The sequence below is a fragment of the Bidens hawaiensis genome, unplaced genomic scaffold, assembly GCF_021521415.1.
Source record: "Bidens hawaiensis isolate Kalapana, Puna unplaced genomic scaffold, B.hawaiensis_p1.1 tig00045466_1, whole genome shotgun sequence".
NCBI lineage: Eukaryota > Viridiplantae > Streptophyta > Magnoliopsida > Asterales > Asteraceae > Bidens > Bidens hawaiensis.
The window spans coordinates 70,337-89,888 of NW_027498096.1; the positions used below are offsets into that span (position 1 = coordinate 70,337).

At 37.0% G+C, this 19,552-nt stretch overlaps 1 protein-coding gene across 1 annotated transcript; it reads right to left on the reverse strand.

The window, feature by feature from the left end:
* Positions 1–13,429: 13,429 nt before the first annotated feature.
* On the reverse strand, positions 13,430–13,783 carry LOC143595695 (putative mitochondrial protein AtMg00860). Its single transcript, XM_077074649.1, has one exon. It carries the CDS (start codon positions 13,781–13,783, stop codon positions 13,430–13,432), a length of 354 nt encoding a protein of 117 aa, XP_076930764.1.
* Between the last annotated feature and the right edge of the window lie 5,769 nt (positions 13,784–19,552).

A 19,552-nucleotide genomic window follows, 5' to 3' on the forward strand; every position in this document is an offset into this window, starting at 1 on the left:
GGACATTCCAAACTTCAAAACAAAGTTAAACTAAATAACCGACAACTACAACAAGGACTCAATGTACACTACCTCCTCCCGGAACTTTAATTGTCTCAATTAAGCCTAAGTGCCATACAACCGAACATTGAGTCAAAAACAAATGGAAAGCTAAAATGTTTTGCAAAAAATATATTTATAAAAATTCGTTTTACAAATTGGTTCGACAACCATAAGTCAATGTTCCAACATCCCACTTCCAACCTAACCATAATTCATACTTTAACACCCAAAGCTACCCAACCACATATATAAGCAAACTTGCAACAATCAAACCAAACCACCCGCAAAAAAAAATCTGAAACATATTCTAACTCAATCCAACCCGTAACTGAAACCCGCAATCTAACCCAAGAAACTAACAACTATACAAAGACCCGACATTACATTATGACAAAACTAAACAACTAAACCTTAAAACATGACTTAAAATACAAAACAAAGTATAAGAATACAACAAATCATACATGAAAGATGACAACACAAAAAAATATGAAGCAAATAATTGGTAATTAAGAGTGATGCTTGTGACTTGAGTAATGAAGAATGAGTGAAATTTGGTGATGGGTTATCATAATGTGGTGATATGATGGTGATTTTGAGGTTTAATTTGAAGAAAAATGGTGTAAAAATGGTGGATTTGGTGAAAAGTGAAGGTAGGGTACATGGGTTTTGGATGAAGGAGAAAGGAGAATATTGAAAAAGTATGTAATATATGCATATATGGTTTTTAAAAAAAACTGATCTAGTATTCTTGCTGTCTGCGCTCTGCTACTAGGTAAGGACTTCCTTGCTGCGTAGCGCGACCTGGTGTCCTTCCCTTCTTCTCCTGGCCGCGTTGCGCGGCTAGGTGTCCATACCCTCGTCGTGCGACGCAGCGAGGGCATTTTTCCAGAAATTTTCGAGTTGTGGAAGCCTTTTTGCCTTAGAAAATTTAAAAAAAAATTACCAAGCCTTCTGACTTATTTATGTCATTTTTACGTGCAAAACTTACATGAAACTTTGATTTCTTGTTGATTCCTTTCTCCATTACGGTAATGATTCTTTGAAAACGACTCAACGATACAAAACAAAACTACGAAAAACTATTGTTAGTCACTCAAAGAAAAAATAAAAATAAAGTGGAAATAAAAATAGGATAAAATATACAAACTTTGCACTTGAGTTTTCACTCAAGAACTTATGTGATGATTCAAAGTGATGGATCGAGAGGAGTTTCCTCCATCTCGATAGAATCCTCCAGCCCTCCAAAATAGTGATTTAAATGATGGTCGTTTACCTTCCATGAAGTTCCATTGTCCGTATTCTCTAGCTCCTCCACTCCATACAGGAAATTTTTTTCACCAAATACGGTACCGTCCACCTTGATCTTAATTTACCTGCAAACAACTTCAAGCGAGAGTTAAATAACAACGCTATATCACCTTACTTAAACTCTTTGCCTCCCTTTCAACTGTCGGTCATGTTAAACTTTCGTCTTCTCTTTGATATTCAACGATCGAGAATATGTTGCATCACGAAGCTCTTCCAACTCATGAATCTTGTAACATTCCAAGTTCCGTTCGGTATTTAAATGAATCGGGTCTAATTGATTATAGAAGATAAATATAATTATCTAAAGTATAATGGGGTTAAGTGTCATTAGACGAAAAATTAAACATGAAACCCTACTCCCTTACTATAAATGTAGCCACCATCTTGGCCTCCAACCTCATTCTTAACCCAATTCTCGTTTTTGAGAAAACAAACAACAAAGACCCGACGATTCTCGAAGATCTAATCGTTGGATCGGTCTCAAATTTTGACAGAGTGTTCATGACATGTAAATGAAGATTCCCACCAATCATATCCTTGATAAGAGGTCGGGAAGTCTTGTTTTTATCACGCAAACCGTAACAGAGGAATATGGAATTTTCCCGGCAACTGTTTAGCTTCTCCAGAGACTGTAGTAGCGGTTTCCGGTGACGGAGAGCTGATGGGTTTGTAGATCGTAGCAAGACAGTTCCGTGGCCGCTTGATATGATTTTGGTATATTCGAGTGATTTTGAACATAAACCTCAAAGGTACGTTTTTATTAAAAAGGCTTACTTTTCGTGTCAAAATTGCATGAAACTTGGTAGGATGGTAGATCGGGTCATGGTTATTGATAAAGTAATGAACTTTTTAGTAAATGAGTTAGTTGGTTCGGTTAGGGTAAAACGAGTAATGTTCGGTTTATGAAAAAGTTAAGTGTTTGAGGTCGGTTTTCCATGAAACTGAGTAGGATAATAAACTGGACCATGAGATGTAAGGAAAACATAAACTTTATGGTAAACGAGGTAGTGGGTGCAAACCCGGACAGACGGGTGACACTCAGACCAAGTAAAATCAAGAAAATGCAGTTGTTTTGACCCAGAACTCTTTATATTGGTCAGACGAGTCGTAGTGGGATGAAAAAAACGATTAAAACAGAAGGTGCATGAAAAAACCAGTTTATCGAATACTAGGAATTTGATTCATTTGGGAAACGGTCAATTCGATTCGTTTGAATATTTGATTCGATCCGTTTGAATATTCGATTCGATCCGTTTAAATATTCGATTCGATTCGTTTGAATATTCGATTCGATTCGTTCAAATATTCGATTCAATCTGTTTGAATATTCGATTTGATTCGTTTAAATACTCGATTCGATTTGATTCATTTAAATATTCGATTCGATTCGATTCGTTTACTAAACTCAATTCAATTCGTTTGTTAAACTCGATTTAATTCGTTTGGACTTAAGACATATTAGCTTGACGAATTGAGTAGTAAGACTTAGATATAAAGCAATTATTTAACTCCTTTATCTCTTATACAGTTAGTCATGCTCAGCTGAAGAGAGGTGTTACAATCAGTTTAGAAAGGAACATGACCTAGGTGAGTTTCTAGCGCCTTTCTCTTTTATGTTTTTGGGGCTGTGTGCATACTGTGTGATGGGTCGATTTTATTAAGTCGTTTGGAGTGTGATGTTAGATAATTAATTTATGAATATTTATATTGTTTATAAATGCAAGCGTGTATGAGGATAAGTGTGCATGTTACGGTATGCATGTTTATATGTATTCTTATAGTTATTCATGTTCAAGTGTTTGAAAGAAGTAAGTACGCATGCATTTAATTATTTATGCAAGCGTGTACAAAGTAAAGTGTGTAAGGTATATATACATAAGTGTGTTAATATATATATGTATATGAATTCATATGAGATGGGGTATGAAGTATATGTATGTCTTATACCTACTAGAATGAGAAGAGAAAGCGGGTACGATCTATGGCCTACGAGTGATACCTTATAAGTTAGGATGTCAAATCCCTCTAACTTCGCGTACGACGTATACAGTATGTGGTGTAAACATTAGAGAGGATTAAGTGGCTACGTGTTCGAGTGTATAAGTGGGTTTACTTAAGTACTAGTGAGGGCAAGCCTCTACGTGCTTTCGTAAATAAGTTGTGTGACGTAAGTGCTAGTGAGGGCAAGCCTCTACGTACTTACGATACTAGTAAGATGTAGAGTTGGTGTATGTTGTAAAAAGAGTAAGTGGTATTATTTATATATATGTATGTTAATGGTGAAGAACGAGTCATGGTGTATTAAATGGAGTCGTAAAATAGAACTCACTCAATGTAGTTGACTTTTAGTATGCACGCAGGTGAGTGGAATGAAATAGCTAGCTTGAGATGGGACACATGGCATCGGAGAATATAGACTGGCATCGGTAGAAGAAAGAGTTATGTTATCTTTTTATGTTTGAACTTGAAAGACAAAGTGTTAATGTGTCAGAGAATTTTAGATATTTGAAACCAACGGTTGAAGATTTTATTATTCCACACAAGTTTTAATCCACTCTAACATTTAGAACTGTGTTTATGAGTAAATCAAACGATAATGTAGGGCACCAGGACCGGGGCCTTACAAATCTGAATATATCTCTTCCTGGCAGTTTCGGTAAGATCTAGATTAACTGTCTTCAACGTCCAAAATGCACGGTGTTCCAACTCAACGAGAAGATGACAAGATTTACCTTGCACGAGAATGAACGGCGTGATTCCCAAGGGTGTTTTGCACGCGATTCGGAATGGTTATAACGTGTCATCCAACTTCTTTGAATAATCCTTCCGACTTATTCCCATCGTCTTCTCCGAAATCCTCTTCACCCCTTTATTTTCATTCTTGACTTGACCATTCGTTTGTGGATGTAAGTGGTAGATGTACGGTGATTAAATCCATAACGAGCCAATGCCTTCTCCATGACGGTGTTGCAAGAGTGAGTGCCCCGATCACTAATTATAGCTCTCGGAGTAGCGTAACGAGTAAACAACTTCTTGAGAAACTTCACAACAACCCGGGCATCATTAGTAGCCAATTCTTGGGCTTCAACTCACTTAGAAACATAATCAATAGCCACAAGAATATACTTATTACCACCGAAAATAGGAAAATGTCAAAATTGATGCCCCAAACATAAAAAATTTCAAGAGGTTGTATGGGGTTTTGAGGCATCTCATTTTTAAATTAAATACTACTGGTCCGTTGGCAAGCATCACACATATTCACAAACTCCAAAGCATCCTTGACAACCATATGCCAATAAAAACCACAATCAAACACCTTTTGCGTTGTAGCATACGCACCATGATGACCTCCTGTCAAACCTATTTGAACATGTCTAAGAATGTCCAACCTTTCTTCTTTCATTACACACCTCCTAAGAATGCAATCACCACCAATCTTGTGTTGGAATCGATCTATCCAAGACACATATTAGAGTTGATGTGGCTAGTACGTATTGGTCCAAGTCGGGTCATACCCAATAACAAGCTAGACAAACGCCATGATATTAATTATTAGATATGATCTAGCTAATAAATATCAACACTTATAATATTTGGAAAATGGTTTTCTAAATATTTGCATTTGTGTGTTAAATAAATTATATGGATAATTTATATTTTGGGAGATGTTATTTAAATTGGTTAAATAACATATTGCATGTTACTTATGATATATTTTATAACATAAATATTATAAGTAAATAATTGTAAGTAATTAAAAGGGGATTTGATATTTGGGTGGGAAAATTCCTCCATCTTCTCTCTCCTCCTTTTATTTCTTTCAAGACATGCAAGAGACTCCATTGGAAGATCATTATTATTGGGTGAATAATAATTTACACATTCTCTCTCACACACACATCTCTCTGTCTTTTCTCCCTTTGAGGCCGAGAACAAGAAGAAGAAAAGGAACAATGGTTGTTCTTGCATCAAGTGTTAGGACCCTAGCAACCAAGGTGTTTGTTGGAGCTCGTTGGGTATACAAGCTTGAGGTTTCCTCCATTGGAAGCTAGCCGTTCATATCTTTCATCCTCTTTATCTTTCGGACTTGAAGGTATGATTCATGCAACACCCTATGGTTGTTTTGATAGTATGTATTTCGTATATGGATCCGGGCATTGGGTTTTATATAAAACGGGTTTTATATGTATTGGTAAAAAAGATTTAAAACTTTATTATCCGCTGCGTTTTAACATATAATGGGTTATATGGACTTTTATAATCTTGTTAAAACCCAACAATGGCATCAAGAGCCGCTTATATGGATACATGCTTCATAGATCTAAAACTTTTTCGGGTTTTATGGTGTGGTTCACCATATGGCCGAAAGTTTTTTGGCTTTTGGTTACCCCTTGGTTCCTCAAGATTATACTATACATGCATGTGATAATCTTGAAGAATGAAGTCATATGGATGATTAATTATTTTGTTTGGACAAAACCCGAAACTTTCAGTTTTGTTCCTCTTGGCCGAAAGTTTTATGGGTTAGAGGGGAACCATTTTGGTCTTCTAAGACCTTGCATATTTGGATGTGCATTTGGATGTTCATAACCTAGCCATGACCTTTGGATGTGTGTTTGTGTTGTGATTTATTCAATATTCAATTTGGTTGTAATATTATTTTATTTGGGTTTGTAATCTATTTATTTATTTCATATTGGTTTGTAATAGTAAGTAGATTAGTTGTATTTCTTTTACTAGAGAAAAATGTATTAGGATATATTTTTTGTAAAAGAAGATGCAACGTGGTTACGGTTTTGGTTTTGGGCCTTAATGGACCTAATAGTCCAAGATGAGATTTTAGCCAAATGACCAAAGCCCAAACTTGGAGGCCCAAGATAGCTAGGAGCTGAAGTTGGAGCCCATATGGAAGCCCAAATAAAGTGGAAGAGTCACAACACAAGGTGGACACTTGAAGCATATGGATGCGGGATCAAGTGGGAGTTCACCGACACATGCCTTATGTGATTCTCGTCCTTTAGGAGAGACCTTTTAACACACTTGTTTCGGTCAACAAGTGTTGTCTATTTAGGTGGCTATGGTTATGGACATGTGCTTGTATTTATGCTTGTATGGTTGTTTTAATTTTATTGTTCTATCATGTTTGGATGTTAACAATTAAAATCGACAACTAGCATAAAAGTGATTCCTTTGAAATTGTTATGTTATAAAATTGGTTTTATTAACTATTAATGATTTCATAATAAAATGGGTTTTATTAAAAGGAATATGAAAATTGGTTTTCAAAGGTACCATACATTTGAATGCATGCAAATGGAAGGTACATTAAAATAGTTTTCCAATCTAGAATTTTGAAAACTAAAATCCCTTTTAAAACAAGTTGAACACCATTCTTTTATACGACACTTAAGTCACTTGTAGACTTGATGTTGGGTAAGGGTCACCTAACCACATTTAAGAAAATTTGTGATCTTAAGGTGGTTTTACAATACTTGTGGGATGAGGGTCACCTAACCACTTGTATGTGTAAACTCACACGTGTGTGTAAGTAGGACGACTTGATTTGAAACCATGTGAATAGGGTCACCGACACATGGCGTTCAAAGGTGTTGATGGGATTAAACATGCCAACTAAACATATGATGTTTAACCGATCCCATAAAACTAGAAGTTGCAAAGGGTTGCAATTGTCAAACGTTGACTACCTTGTTAATTTGAATAGTAGGATAAGGGTCACCTAACTACTATTTGAATGAAACGTTGGATTCTATATTTTAATCATTAATTGTCTTGGAGACATTAAAGGGTATTAAAGATTAAAATTTATTGATATCGAAAGTACTAAATTGAACTTTGCTAAATTCTTTATAGATGGCCGCAAATAATCAACAGAACGCTATTATCCCTCACGTGCATAATCTATCACTGAGATCCATTTTGGACAAGGATCGTCTAAACTTTAACAACTTTATGGACTGGTATCGAAACTTGAGAATTGTTCTCAAGCAAGAGAAGAAGTCCTACATATTAGACGATCCTATTCCCGATGAACCCGATGTCAACAACTTGGATGCCTACGCGGATTGGCTGAAATACACCGAAGATTCGGTGCAAGTTTCTTGCCTCATGTTGGGAACAATGATTCCCGAGATCCAAAAGGATTTCGAGAATCATGGGGCGTATGACATGATAACCCAGCTTAAGGAAATGTTCCTTACTCAAGCAAGGGTAGAACGCTTAGAAACGGTTCGAGCACTTCATGCATGTCATATGGAAGAAACCCAATCCATATCATCTTATGTGCTTAAGATGAAAAGCCACATTGATCGGCTTGAACGGCTTAAATGTCCCGTCTCAAAAGAGTTAGCCACGGATTTGATCCTAAACGGCTTAACTAAAAGGTTTGAGACATTCGTCATGAAATACAACATGAACGGATGGGACAAAAGCATTGGTGAGCTTCACGCAATGCTTAAGACAGCCAAAGCCGGCATGGGTAAAAAGGTTTTACCCGTTCTTGCGATCAATAAGGGTGGCTTGAAGAAGAGGCATCACCCGGAACCAAAGGCAAAGGTTGCCGTTGTTAAGGGGAAAGTCAAGAAGGGGTTCAAGGGAAAGGCAAAGGCGGAACCCAAACTCAAGAAGCAAAAGGTTAGCGCTCAGGATCCGTGCTTTGGTTGTGGGGAGATAGGTCACTGGATGAGAAATTGTCCGACCTATCTCAAGGAGTTGAAAGCTAAGAGGTATGCGGGGCAAACCTCAGGTACAACTTTCATGATCCATATTGATCTTAATATTATTTCTTCTAACACATGGGTATTGGATACCAGATGTGGAACTCATATCTGCAATTCATTGCAGGGGTTCAAAAGAAGAAATGATTTCAAGAAAGGAGATATAAGTCTCTTCATGGGCAATGGAGCAAAGGTTGACGTCCAAGCTCGAGGAGATTATGTTTTGAAGCTTCCAAATGGTTTGAAAGTTATTTTGAAAAACATTTTGTATGCTCCTAGTTTGACTAGGAACATTATCTCCGTTTCTCTTTTAAGACAATTTGGTTACGATTTCAAGTTTGTAGACAATGGTTTTTATGTATTCATGAATGATGTCTTTTATTTTAAAGCGATGCCGTTTAATGGCATTTATGAATTGGTTCATGATAATACATCCATTGATAACTCGTTGTACCAAGAAAGCACCAAAAGACTCAAATTGGATTTGAGTAAAACATTTCTTTGGCATTGTCGCCTTGGTCACATAAATAAGGATCACATTCATACACTTCAAAAGAGTGGTCTTTTGAAATCAAGTGATGATTCATTTGATGAATGTGAATCTTGTTTATTGGGAAAAATGACCAAAGAGCCATTTAGTGGAACTAATGAAAGGGCGAAAGACTTATTAGGTATCATACATTCGGATGTATGTGGTCCTTTTAGGACAATGACAAGGAATGGTGAAAGATACTTCATTACCTTTACCAATGATTATAGTCGCTATGGTGCTTCATTACCTTTACCAATGATTATAGTCGCTATGGGTATGTGTTCTTGTTAAGACACAAAAATGAAGCCTTTGAAATGTTCAAAGTCTTCCAAAATGAAGTACAAAATCAACTCAACAAAACAATCAAAGTACTACGTTCCGATAGAGGAGGTGAATACCTCAATGATGCATTTCTATAACATCTTAGGAGTTGTGGGATTGTCTCATAACTTACTCCACCTGGAACACCACAACATAATGGTGTGTCCGAGAGGAGGAATCGAACTCTATTGGATATGGTTCTATCCATGATGGCTAGAAGCACATTACCTCTATCATTTTGGGGTTTCGCACTGATCTCTGCTGCCCGTATTTTAAATATGGCACCAACCAAGAAAGTGGAAAGGACACCTTTTGAAGTATGGCATGGAAAGGTTCCATCATTATCATATTTAAGGGTATGGGGCTGTGAGGCTTATGTTAAGATCTACACCCCAGACAAACTTGAAAGCCGATCCACTAAGTGTATCTTTGTAGGATATCTCGAAGATTCGATGGGATATTACTTCTACAATCCAAATGAGCATAAAGTGTTTATAGCTCGCAAGGCTAAGTTCTTGGAAAGAAGGTTTCTTATGGAAGGAACTGATAGAACTATGGAACTCGAGGAGGATTGAGAACCACAAGCCGATACACGTTTGGTTGACACTAGCGATCAACAAGAGGTTGTTGATAATGATCAATTGGTTGATCAACCCACACAAAACGTTCGCAAATCTGGTAGAATTAGAACCCCACCTGAAAGATATGGATTTTTCATGGATGGATGCTATGTGGTAGATTCTGATGAACCAACCACATACCAAGATTCAACGTCACAATATGATTATGATAAATGGTTGGAAGCCATGACCGTTGAGATGCAATCCATGCATGACAATCAAGTATGGGACTTGGTTGTACCACCTCTTAATTCCAAACTGGTTGGAAGTAAGTGGTTTTTCAAAAAGAAAACCGATATGCATGGAAACTTGGATACTTATAAAGCTAGACTTGTAGCAAAAGGTTTCACTCAAACTCAAGGGGTTGATTATGATGAAACTTTTTCGCCTGTGGCAATGCTAAAGTCTATAAGGATATTGTTTGACATAGCCGCATATTATGACTATGAGAAATGGCAAATGGATGTCAAAACTGCTTTTCTAAATGGACATCTTGAAGAAGATGTCTATATGGTTCAGCCTAAAGGTTTTGTCGATCCACAACATCCTATTAAAGTATGCAAGTTGAAGAAATCAATCTATGGATTGAAACAAGCATCTAGGAGATGGAATCACCGTTTTGATGATGAAGTTAAGAAGTTTGGATTCATCAAAAACGCTGATGAAGCTTGTGTGTATAAGAAAGCTAGTGGGAGCATCATTACCTTTCTGGTATTATATGTCGATGACATATTACTATTTGGAAATGACATTCCAACCTTGGAAGGTGTAAAAGCCTGGCTTGGAAGCTGTTTTTCCATCAAGGATCTTGGTGAGGCCGCCTATATTCTAGGAATAAGGATCTATAGGGATAGATCAAGGCAGTTAATAGATTTGAATCAAAGTGCATACATTGACAAAATCTTGAAAAGGTTCAAGATTGAAAACTCTAAGAAAGGTTTGGTACCTATTCAAAGAGGAACAATGTTGAGTGTTTCTCAATGTCCAAGCTCAAAGGATGAGCAAGACAAAATGAGTGGAATCCCATATGCATCTGCTATAGGATCCATCATGTATGCCATGATTTGCACCAGACCGGATGTGTCATGCGCTTTGAGCATGACAAGTAGGTATCAACAAAATCCGGGAACTAGCCATTGGATGGTAGTTAAGAGGATATTGAAATACCTTAGGAGGACTAAGGATATGTTTCTTATATATGGCTCTGGTGAGGAGGAACTGGTTGTAAAGGGTTACACGGATGCGAGTTTCCAAACTGATCGAGATGATTCTCAATCACAATCGGGACATGTCTTCATTCTAAATGGTGGTGCTGTCTGTTGGAAGAGCGCAAAACAAGACGTGGTAGCCTTGTCCACCACTGAATCGGAATACATCGCCGCCTTATTGGCAGCTCAAGAAGCTGCGTGGATTAGAAAATTCATTGCCGATGTAGGGGTAGTCATACCATTCAGGACCCTCTAGAAATCTTTTGTGACAACGAGGGTGCGATTGCTCAAATCAAGGAACCCCGTGCACATCAAAAGACTAGGCACATTGAGCGGAGATTCAACTACATAAGGGATGAAGTTGAAAAAGGAAAGATATGTATTCGCAAAGTTCACACTGATCAAAACATTGCGGATCCACTCACGAAGCTCCTTGAAAGGCCGAAGCATGAGGGTCATACTTGCGCCTTAGGACTTCGATATTCTAGTGATTGGATTTGATCATATTTTGTATTTGGATATCGGAACAATTGTTATTTTGGCTCATTCATATGATTATGGTTTATGATTATGACTTTTGAGTTATGTTCCATTTTAGCATGTTTAAAATCCGTGAATAATTAAATTATTCTAAACGTCCGTAGTCGATCATACTTGTGGGAACAAATATGAAAGTAAGACTATTATGAACTTGGATTGGTAGATATTCATAAGGTATGAATATAGCAAAGGGTTTGCTGCCAAGGTTCATAGATATTTATGGGATAAATATTGGACTGACCCGCCCTCAAATTTTACTGCATGGAATCCTTATGATTTGTGATCATAAGTAAATTTGAGTAAAGGCGAACATCATAGTATCCTCTGACCTGAGATACATATTGGGTCTTGATTTTCATCGACTATTATACTTTGACTTAGTACTTCGCTGCTCTGAAACATGTCAGTACATAAGGCTAAGCTCAAGTATAATACAAGGTGATAGTGAGAGACGTATGTAGTCAATAGGGGATTTGTCCCTCTTATTCATTGAGAGTTAAATGTCTAAGGCCTGAAATATTAAATCAACAGAGAATGATCACTCTGTGTCTCTGGATTTAACATGACATCTGTGACAAAAGGATAAATGATAGTTTCACCTAAATCATTTTCAAGTATGGGACTTGAAGGGGATGATGTTATTGAATGGCACTTCGTCATGCGTATTAGGGATAGTAAACCGTTGTGAGGCGGTATTTGCTATTTGCATCAATCTTCTATGCATCTTGTGCAAGTGAGAGATTGTTGGAATCAATCTGCCCAAGACACATATTAGAGTTGATGTGGCTAGTACGTATTGATCCAATTCGGGTCATACCCAATAACAAGTTAGACAAACGCCACGATATTTATTATTAGATATGATCTAGCTAATAAATATCAACACTTATAATATTTGGAAAATGGTTTTCTAAATATTTGCATTTGTGTGTTAAATAAACTATATGGATAATTTATATTTTGAGAGATGTTATTTAAATTGGTTAAATAACATATTGCATGTTACTTATAATATGTTTTATAACATAAATATTATAAGTAAATAATTGTAAGTAATTAAAAGGGGATTTGAAATTTGGGTGGGAAAATTCCTCCATCTTCTCTCTCCTCCTTTTATTTCTTTCAAGACATGCAAGAGACTCCATTGGAAGATTATTATTCTTGGGTGAATAATAATTTACACATTCTCTCTCACACACACATCTCTCTCTCTTTTCTCCCTTTGAGGCCGAGAACAAGAAGAAGAAAAGGAACAAAGGTTGTTCTTGCATCAAGTGTTAGGACCCTAGCAACCAAGGTGTTTGTTGGAGCTCGTTGGGTATACAAGCTTGAGGTTTCCTCCATTGGAAGCTAGCCGTTCATATCTTTCATCCTCTTTATCTTTCGGACTTGAAGGTATGATTCATGCAACACCCTATGGTTGTTTTGATAGTATGTATTTCGTATATGGATCCGGGCATTGGGTTTTATATAAAACGGGTTTTATATGTATTGGTAAAAAAGATTTAAAACTTTATTATCTGATGCGTTTTAACATATAATGGGTTATATGGACTTTGATAATCTTGTTAAAACCCAACATCTTGAACAATAACGGTTCATCCCAAACATATCTATGAACATCTCGGAAAAACTTCTTCTTTTGCTGCGTAGTCATCCATTTCAACACAACACCATTAGCCAAATAATTAGCAAAATAAGTGAACCATAGCATACCTTGCTTTTCAGCCACAACAAAATTGATCAATTCGTGAGGGAATGTGTCTCCAATTTCTTCTTCACGAATCTCTTTTCTCTTTGGATCTTATAAATAGGAAAGATGATAAGCCGCTACATTCTCTACCCCTTTCTTGTCTTTGATCTCTATGTCAAACTCGAAAAGTAGAAGAATCCATCGTATAAGACGAGGCTTCATGTCTTTCGTTTGAAACAGGAAAAGCAATGCTGCATGATCGGTAAAAGCACTGGTATTGAAAGCACAAGATAGGATCAGAAACTTGCCAAATGCATATACAATGGCTAAAATTTCTTTTTCAATGGTGGTGTAGTTCTCTTGGGCATCATTTAACGTCTTGCTTGCATAATAACCAGATGAAAATGTTTCTCTCACCTTTGCCCCTAGACCACCCCGACCGTGTGATCGCTAGCATTGCATATGAGCTCAAAAGGCAAGGTCCAATCGGGTGAAACAAGAATGGGAGCACTCAAGAGTTTCTCCTTCAAATACTTGAACACCTTCAAACATTCTTCATAAAAAACAAAAGGGATATCTTTCTCAAGGAGTCGGGTCATTGGGCGGGTAATTTTTGAAAAATATTTTATGAACCGCCTATAGAAACCTGCATGACCAAGAAAACTTCTAATATCTTTGACACTCGTTGGTGGTGGAAGTCTGCTAATAGTGTCAATATTCACCCGATCCACATCTATACCGTCTCTTGAAATCTTTTGACCCAACACAATTCCTTCCATCACCATAAAATGGCACTTCTCCCCAATTCAACATCAACTTCGTCTCAACACATTTGTTCAACATCCTTTCAAGATTCTCCAGACACTCATCAAAAAAATTATGTAAACCAAGAAATCATCCATAAAAACCTCCATGGATGTCTCTATCATATCCTGGAAAATGGCCACCATACATTGTTGAAAAGTGGCTGGAGCGTTACACGGCCCAAACGGCATCTGACAGTATGCACACGTGCCATAAGGACATGTAAAATTCGTCTTCTTTTGATCTTTTGGTGCGATGGGGATATGAAAATAACTTGAAAAACCATCATGAAAACAATAAAATTGCTGACCTGCAAGACTCTTCAACATTTGATTAATAAACGTCAATGGGGTCCTTCAGGGTGCCATCATTCAACCTCCGATAATCAATGCACACACACCAACCGGTAGCCGTACGTGAAGGGATAAGCTCATTCTTCTCTTCATAACAACTATCATACCCCCTTTGTTCGGGACAACTTGGGTCAGGCTCACCAATGGAGAATCTGAAATCGAATAAATCATCCCAGCATCCATCAACTTCAAAACTTCTTTCTTGACAACTTCTTGCATGTTCGGGTTAAGATGTCTTTGGGGTTGCACTACCAGTTTATATTCATCTTCCATTAACAATCGGTGGGTTCAATAAGTGGGCTAATGCCTTGAATATCTGAAAGTCTCCATGAAATTTCCCCTTTATGCAATTTCAATACCTCCAATAACTTGAACTTTTGTTCCTCTGTCAACTTGGAAGACACGATAACAGGAAAATTCGAACCCTATTCAAGATAAGCATACTCCAAATGTGACGGAAGAACTTTCAAATTCAACAGAGCGGGTGTCTCTGCATCTTTCTCACAAACTTTACTAATCTCCATAACCTCGGACAAACATGAACTTTCTTCCAACGCATATTTCTCCAACTCTTTGTCAATGCCAACTACAACAATATCGACTCCACAAATATAAGTAAGACATGTGTGAAAACCTGAAATAAACGAGTTTAGAAGATAAACGGAGTAGCATGGACCACTAAAAACATCTTGATTACCTGGATGTTGCATTGACCTAGCAACATCATATGTGACATTCTCCTCACCAACCCGAAGTGTGATATTACCATCATACACATCAATAAGCACCTTCTCTGTACGTAAAAACGGACAACCAAGAATAATGGGGCCCTCTCGTCGGCCTCCATATCAAGTGTAACATCTCAGATTTTTCGTATTTGAATTTGTATTCGTTTACCCGACTCGGGAATATATTTCGAATCTTTCGTATTATAAAAACTTGTATGTATTAATATTTAACTTGGTTAACTAATTTAATATTTTAGTAACTTTGAAACTTGTCAAAAAAATGCTTAGAACCTTTTAAATCACTTAAAACGGCTTAAAAACGCATATTTGGAACACTAGGGGACCAAGATTGACCAAAAATGAAAGTACTGACCCCCGTCCACACATGTTGCGTCGTGAGTGGAGGAGGTCTCACCTGGCTTCGTAGTGCGTCAGGGTGCTGCATGTTATATTTCTTTGTTTTATTATGGGTTTAATACAAAATCCCTTATTTTCGACCCAAATATCATGTTTTAAGCTCCAAGAAAACCCCTTTAGTCATGGTATATATCCACATTCATTTTTCCCTCCTACAAGAATCAATCTCTGTGTTTTTTGAATCGATTTTTGTCATAATTACATAATTCGGTTACCTTAATCGAGTAATTTCTAGAATAGTTAGTTACTTCTTAGCCATCTCAAGCAAAACCCATGAAATTCTTCTCCTCTTTTCATCATCTTCTTCAAGAATTGTTCAAGTTTTTATTTACTAAGTTGACTTTCAGGTTCAAGACTCTTTGACCAAGTGTTTCCTCATAGTTCCTCTTCTCGTTTGAGTAAGTTTTGTCTTATGCAATTTTATAGGTTTTCATTCAATAAACAAAAGCCCTTAATCATTTTCACTGATTGAGGGAGTTTCGGTGGTCAATATCTATAACTTTTGGTCGGAACTAGCTTTCAGTCCAGAAGACTTTTTTGTACAAAATCAAATTTTGATTGCTTTGACCAAAACCTGCCTCTCGAATCGCTATTCGGATTCTGGTCTATACCAGCTCGCTTATTTGTTAAAAATCTCATAACCGGAGTTCTATACATCCGTTTGGATTGATTCCAGCGGCTATGTTCTCGGACTGTACTCTATTTTATTTTGTATAAGTATTAGGTCTATTTGGATTAGAATACTTGTCGTAATAACCTTTCTCATTTATTTTATCTTTTGGTTTACTCGCTTAATCATCAAGGTGAGTAATCACTCCTTTATTTTTACTGTTTTCAAATTCTTTTGGGGACTTTATGCGTATCTAATCTTATTTTATTCATACTACATATTATCCATACTAGCAAATCATGATTATTGTGTTGTTGATCAGTTAAATATTTATTTTCTAATTGCTTACCTGCTTATCTGTTTGATTCTAGAAATTCGGAGAGGTTCATCAATGATTCTAGCATGTAGTCATAGTGGCCATAGCTCGTTCGTATGGCATGGTCAAATGCTACCATTTATTTGCTTTCATTTAATTGTTGATACTCATGATATTAATTTGCAGTTTTATCTCATATTATATTTAATGTCGAAAACTGATGATTTTCTTACTCAACCTCGTGTTGACAAAATATATATATATTTACGCATATTGCAGGTTATTTGTTTGGTTTGAAATGAAAATTGCAGATCACATAGATTGGCTTTAGGTTATGTATAAAAAGACAACTAGTTTGATTTATTTGTGTTTGGATGTTGAGAAAATGTATACTTGGTTGAATTTAAATATATAAATTAGATATTGTCGTAATTAAATTGTATGATAGTTTCTTGTGAGCTGTGAGCAATCCGTTCACGCCTCAGCATTTCTGGCGTAGGTTGGGATGTGACACCAAGCACCATGAAATCCACTAGAAAAACGAACTTGTCAACCTTTACTAGAAAATTTTCAATAGTCCCTCGCGGGTACTTAACCAAGCGGTCAGCCAACGACAAAGACATGCGATTCGGTGTAAGCTCGCCCAACTCCAACTTTTCGTACAAAGAAAATGGCATGAGATTAATACTTGCCACCAAATCTGCAAACACTTGACCCATCGTGTTACTACCGAACAAACATGGAATAGTGAACCCACCCAGATCCGACAAATTTTTCGGTAATCAATTCAACACAACTGCCGAACAATCCCCGTTAAGAGGAATAGATGAAACTTGTCCCAAACGATCTTTCTTTTCAGAAAATCTATCAAAAACTTCGCATACTTCGGCATATGCTGGAGAGCTTCAATAAATGGGAGATTAATTTTCAACTATCTAAACATATCAAGTAAATTCCCGTACTCCCTCGTGTACTTTTGATGCTTAAGGTGAGCGGGATACGGGACACGAGAGTGATCAACAATGACATGTGATGACCAAACATCAACCGGCTACTTCTCGATGCTTCTCTCTACTTGTGGCTCAATGACTGGTGTGGTATTTTGTACCTTACTTGGAACCTCCATATCTATTTCTTCATCTTCATATTCAACCTCATCTTTGCTTTCCTCGGTACCTAAAACCCTTCCGCTACGATTAATAATTTCTTTTAATTGAGCAGCCGGATTCTGCTGAGTAGAACCTGAAAACTGTCCTGGAGGTCTCTAATCTAAATGTTGAGCCATATCACCAACAGACCTCTAAAGGTCATGTTTTGATGACTGATGATTTTTCAAAAGTAGATTAGGTTCGACAAAAGTCTTTTGATTGGTTTGATCTCTAACAAGAATCGGCTGCATCATCTCTTCCAATCATCTCATTCCACCACTCAAATCCTGCTCATTACCTAAACTTTGAACATTAGAACCCCCATTATTAAACTAACCTTTCCTTCTGTTATAATCAGCTTGCAAACAAGGCGTTGCACCGAACAGATGCCAATTTCAAATGCTTTGATTCAGGTTCTTGTAGTTGTTCTAGTTTGAATTGTTGTTACTGTTAGAAGCATTTGGGAGCATGTTCTGACCAGCTACAAAAATCCACCTCTTGATTAATCAACTGACACTCCAAAGTACCATGACTACCCCTACACAACTCACATTTATCAACCTTTGCTTTGAGCTCCTTCATCTCTCGAGTCAAGTTTTCCAATCCAGCAGCCACACTAGTGTCCAGATTATCTTGGTGCACACCTCGAGTGGATGAGGGTGTACTAGTGACGAGAGTGGAATTCCTGTTACGTGGCCTTTTCGCATACTCTGATTGGGCAGAACTTTCAAAATTTCATTGCATTCGATGACATTCTTCCTATCCATTATATTACCCATGCAGCTGTGTTGAAACGAGCTTGAGGTTATTAATTCCAGCCATTTTAAAACTTCTCAACAAGAACCCATGGAGTGAGACCATGATGCGTAAAACGAGATAAAAAATTCAAGAAATGTTCCCATGCTTGATAATAAAGTTCATCCAGCTCCATGTGAAAGAAGTGGATTTGATCATGAATGCGAAATGCTTTGGCATGCGAAAAATACTTCATAATAAATGTTGAAAGAAGTTCCTTCCAAGTGGTGAATGCCGCTGAAGGTTGCGAATCGAGCCAAGTGGCGGCCTGTCCTGCAAGTGAAAAAGAAAATAAGTGTAAGAATATAGCATCTTCAATAGCAACTTGCAAATTGAAAGTTTTGAGAACATGGTAGAGGCGGTTAATGTGTGCTGGTGCATCTTTGTCCTCACACCAATGAAATTGGTTATTTTGGATGAGAGTTGCCATGATGTAGGATGGAATCTGCCATGAACTCGGGTTATTGATCTCGGGAATAATAATGGTCGAGTGGTTTACGGTGAAACCATCGAAAGCTTGTTGGTAAACAGTTCTGTATTGTCACCCATTTGAATGTCTAGTAAACTTCTCAAACTTGACGACAATGTTGACTTTGGTGTAGTATCCAGATCAACGGGACTTTTCTCTAAAAGCGGTGAATCTGAACCTGATGATGAACTGAACTCTGTTTTTAACTGTGTGGGTTCAAGAATTCCAGGTGGTAGCCCTTGTGATCGAAGATGTGACATATACCTGAAAAACGCACACGATCAAGTAAGTAGACTTGAAAACTTAAAAATAAAACAAAAATAAAATAAAAATAAACTAAAACTTAAATTAGACTCTCTGTGACTCAAACAAAACGAAAAAGAAAACAAGTAGCACGTATTTAATAAGTCTAATCAAAGCTAATAATGCAATCGCCAAGAATCCCCGGCAACGACGCCAAAAAATTAATTTGCTAAAAGTAGTTTAATAATTATTAACTAATTTAACTTAAAATAGACACTAAGTAATACTCTAAACTCTTTGAAACTCGACTAAACTACTAACCAGAAAGTGAACCGACCGACTCTAATAAATCTAAGTAAGTCGGGATATAAAATAGACAGTTAAGATAAAACCCGAACAAGACCCTTGAACCTTCTCAAGAAGACACGTATGGGTCTCTAATGAGTTTTTAAGCACACCGGTTTTAAATATTAGACTCCCTTATGGTTTCCTAATTAATTATAACGAGTACCTTTATACGAAATCCTACCTTATAGCGTGGAAATAAAAGGTAGTTTAATAAATTCAATTGACATCGTTAACCAATCAAACCTAGACGGAATCCTTACGAAGAACTAAATCTAGCAATCTTAATCAACAAAGACCTATAAGATAATCTATCACCT

What these genes read in the sequence shown, in the direction of transcription:
- LOC143595695 (XM_077074649.1), bottom strand. Translation starts at nt 13,783, where the DNA reads ATGGAAGGAATTGTGTTGGGTCAAAAGATTTCAAGAGACGGTATAGAT.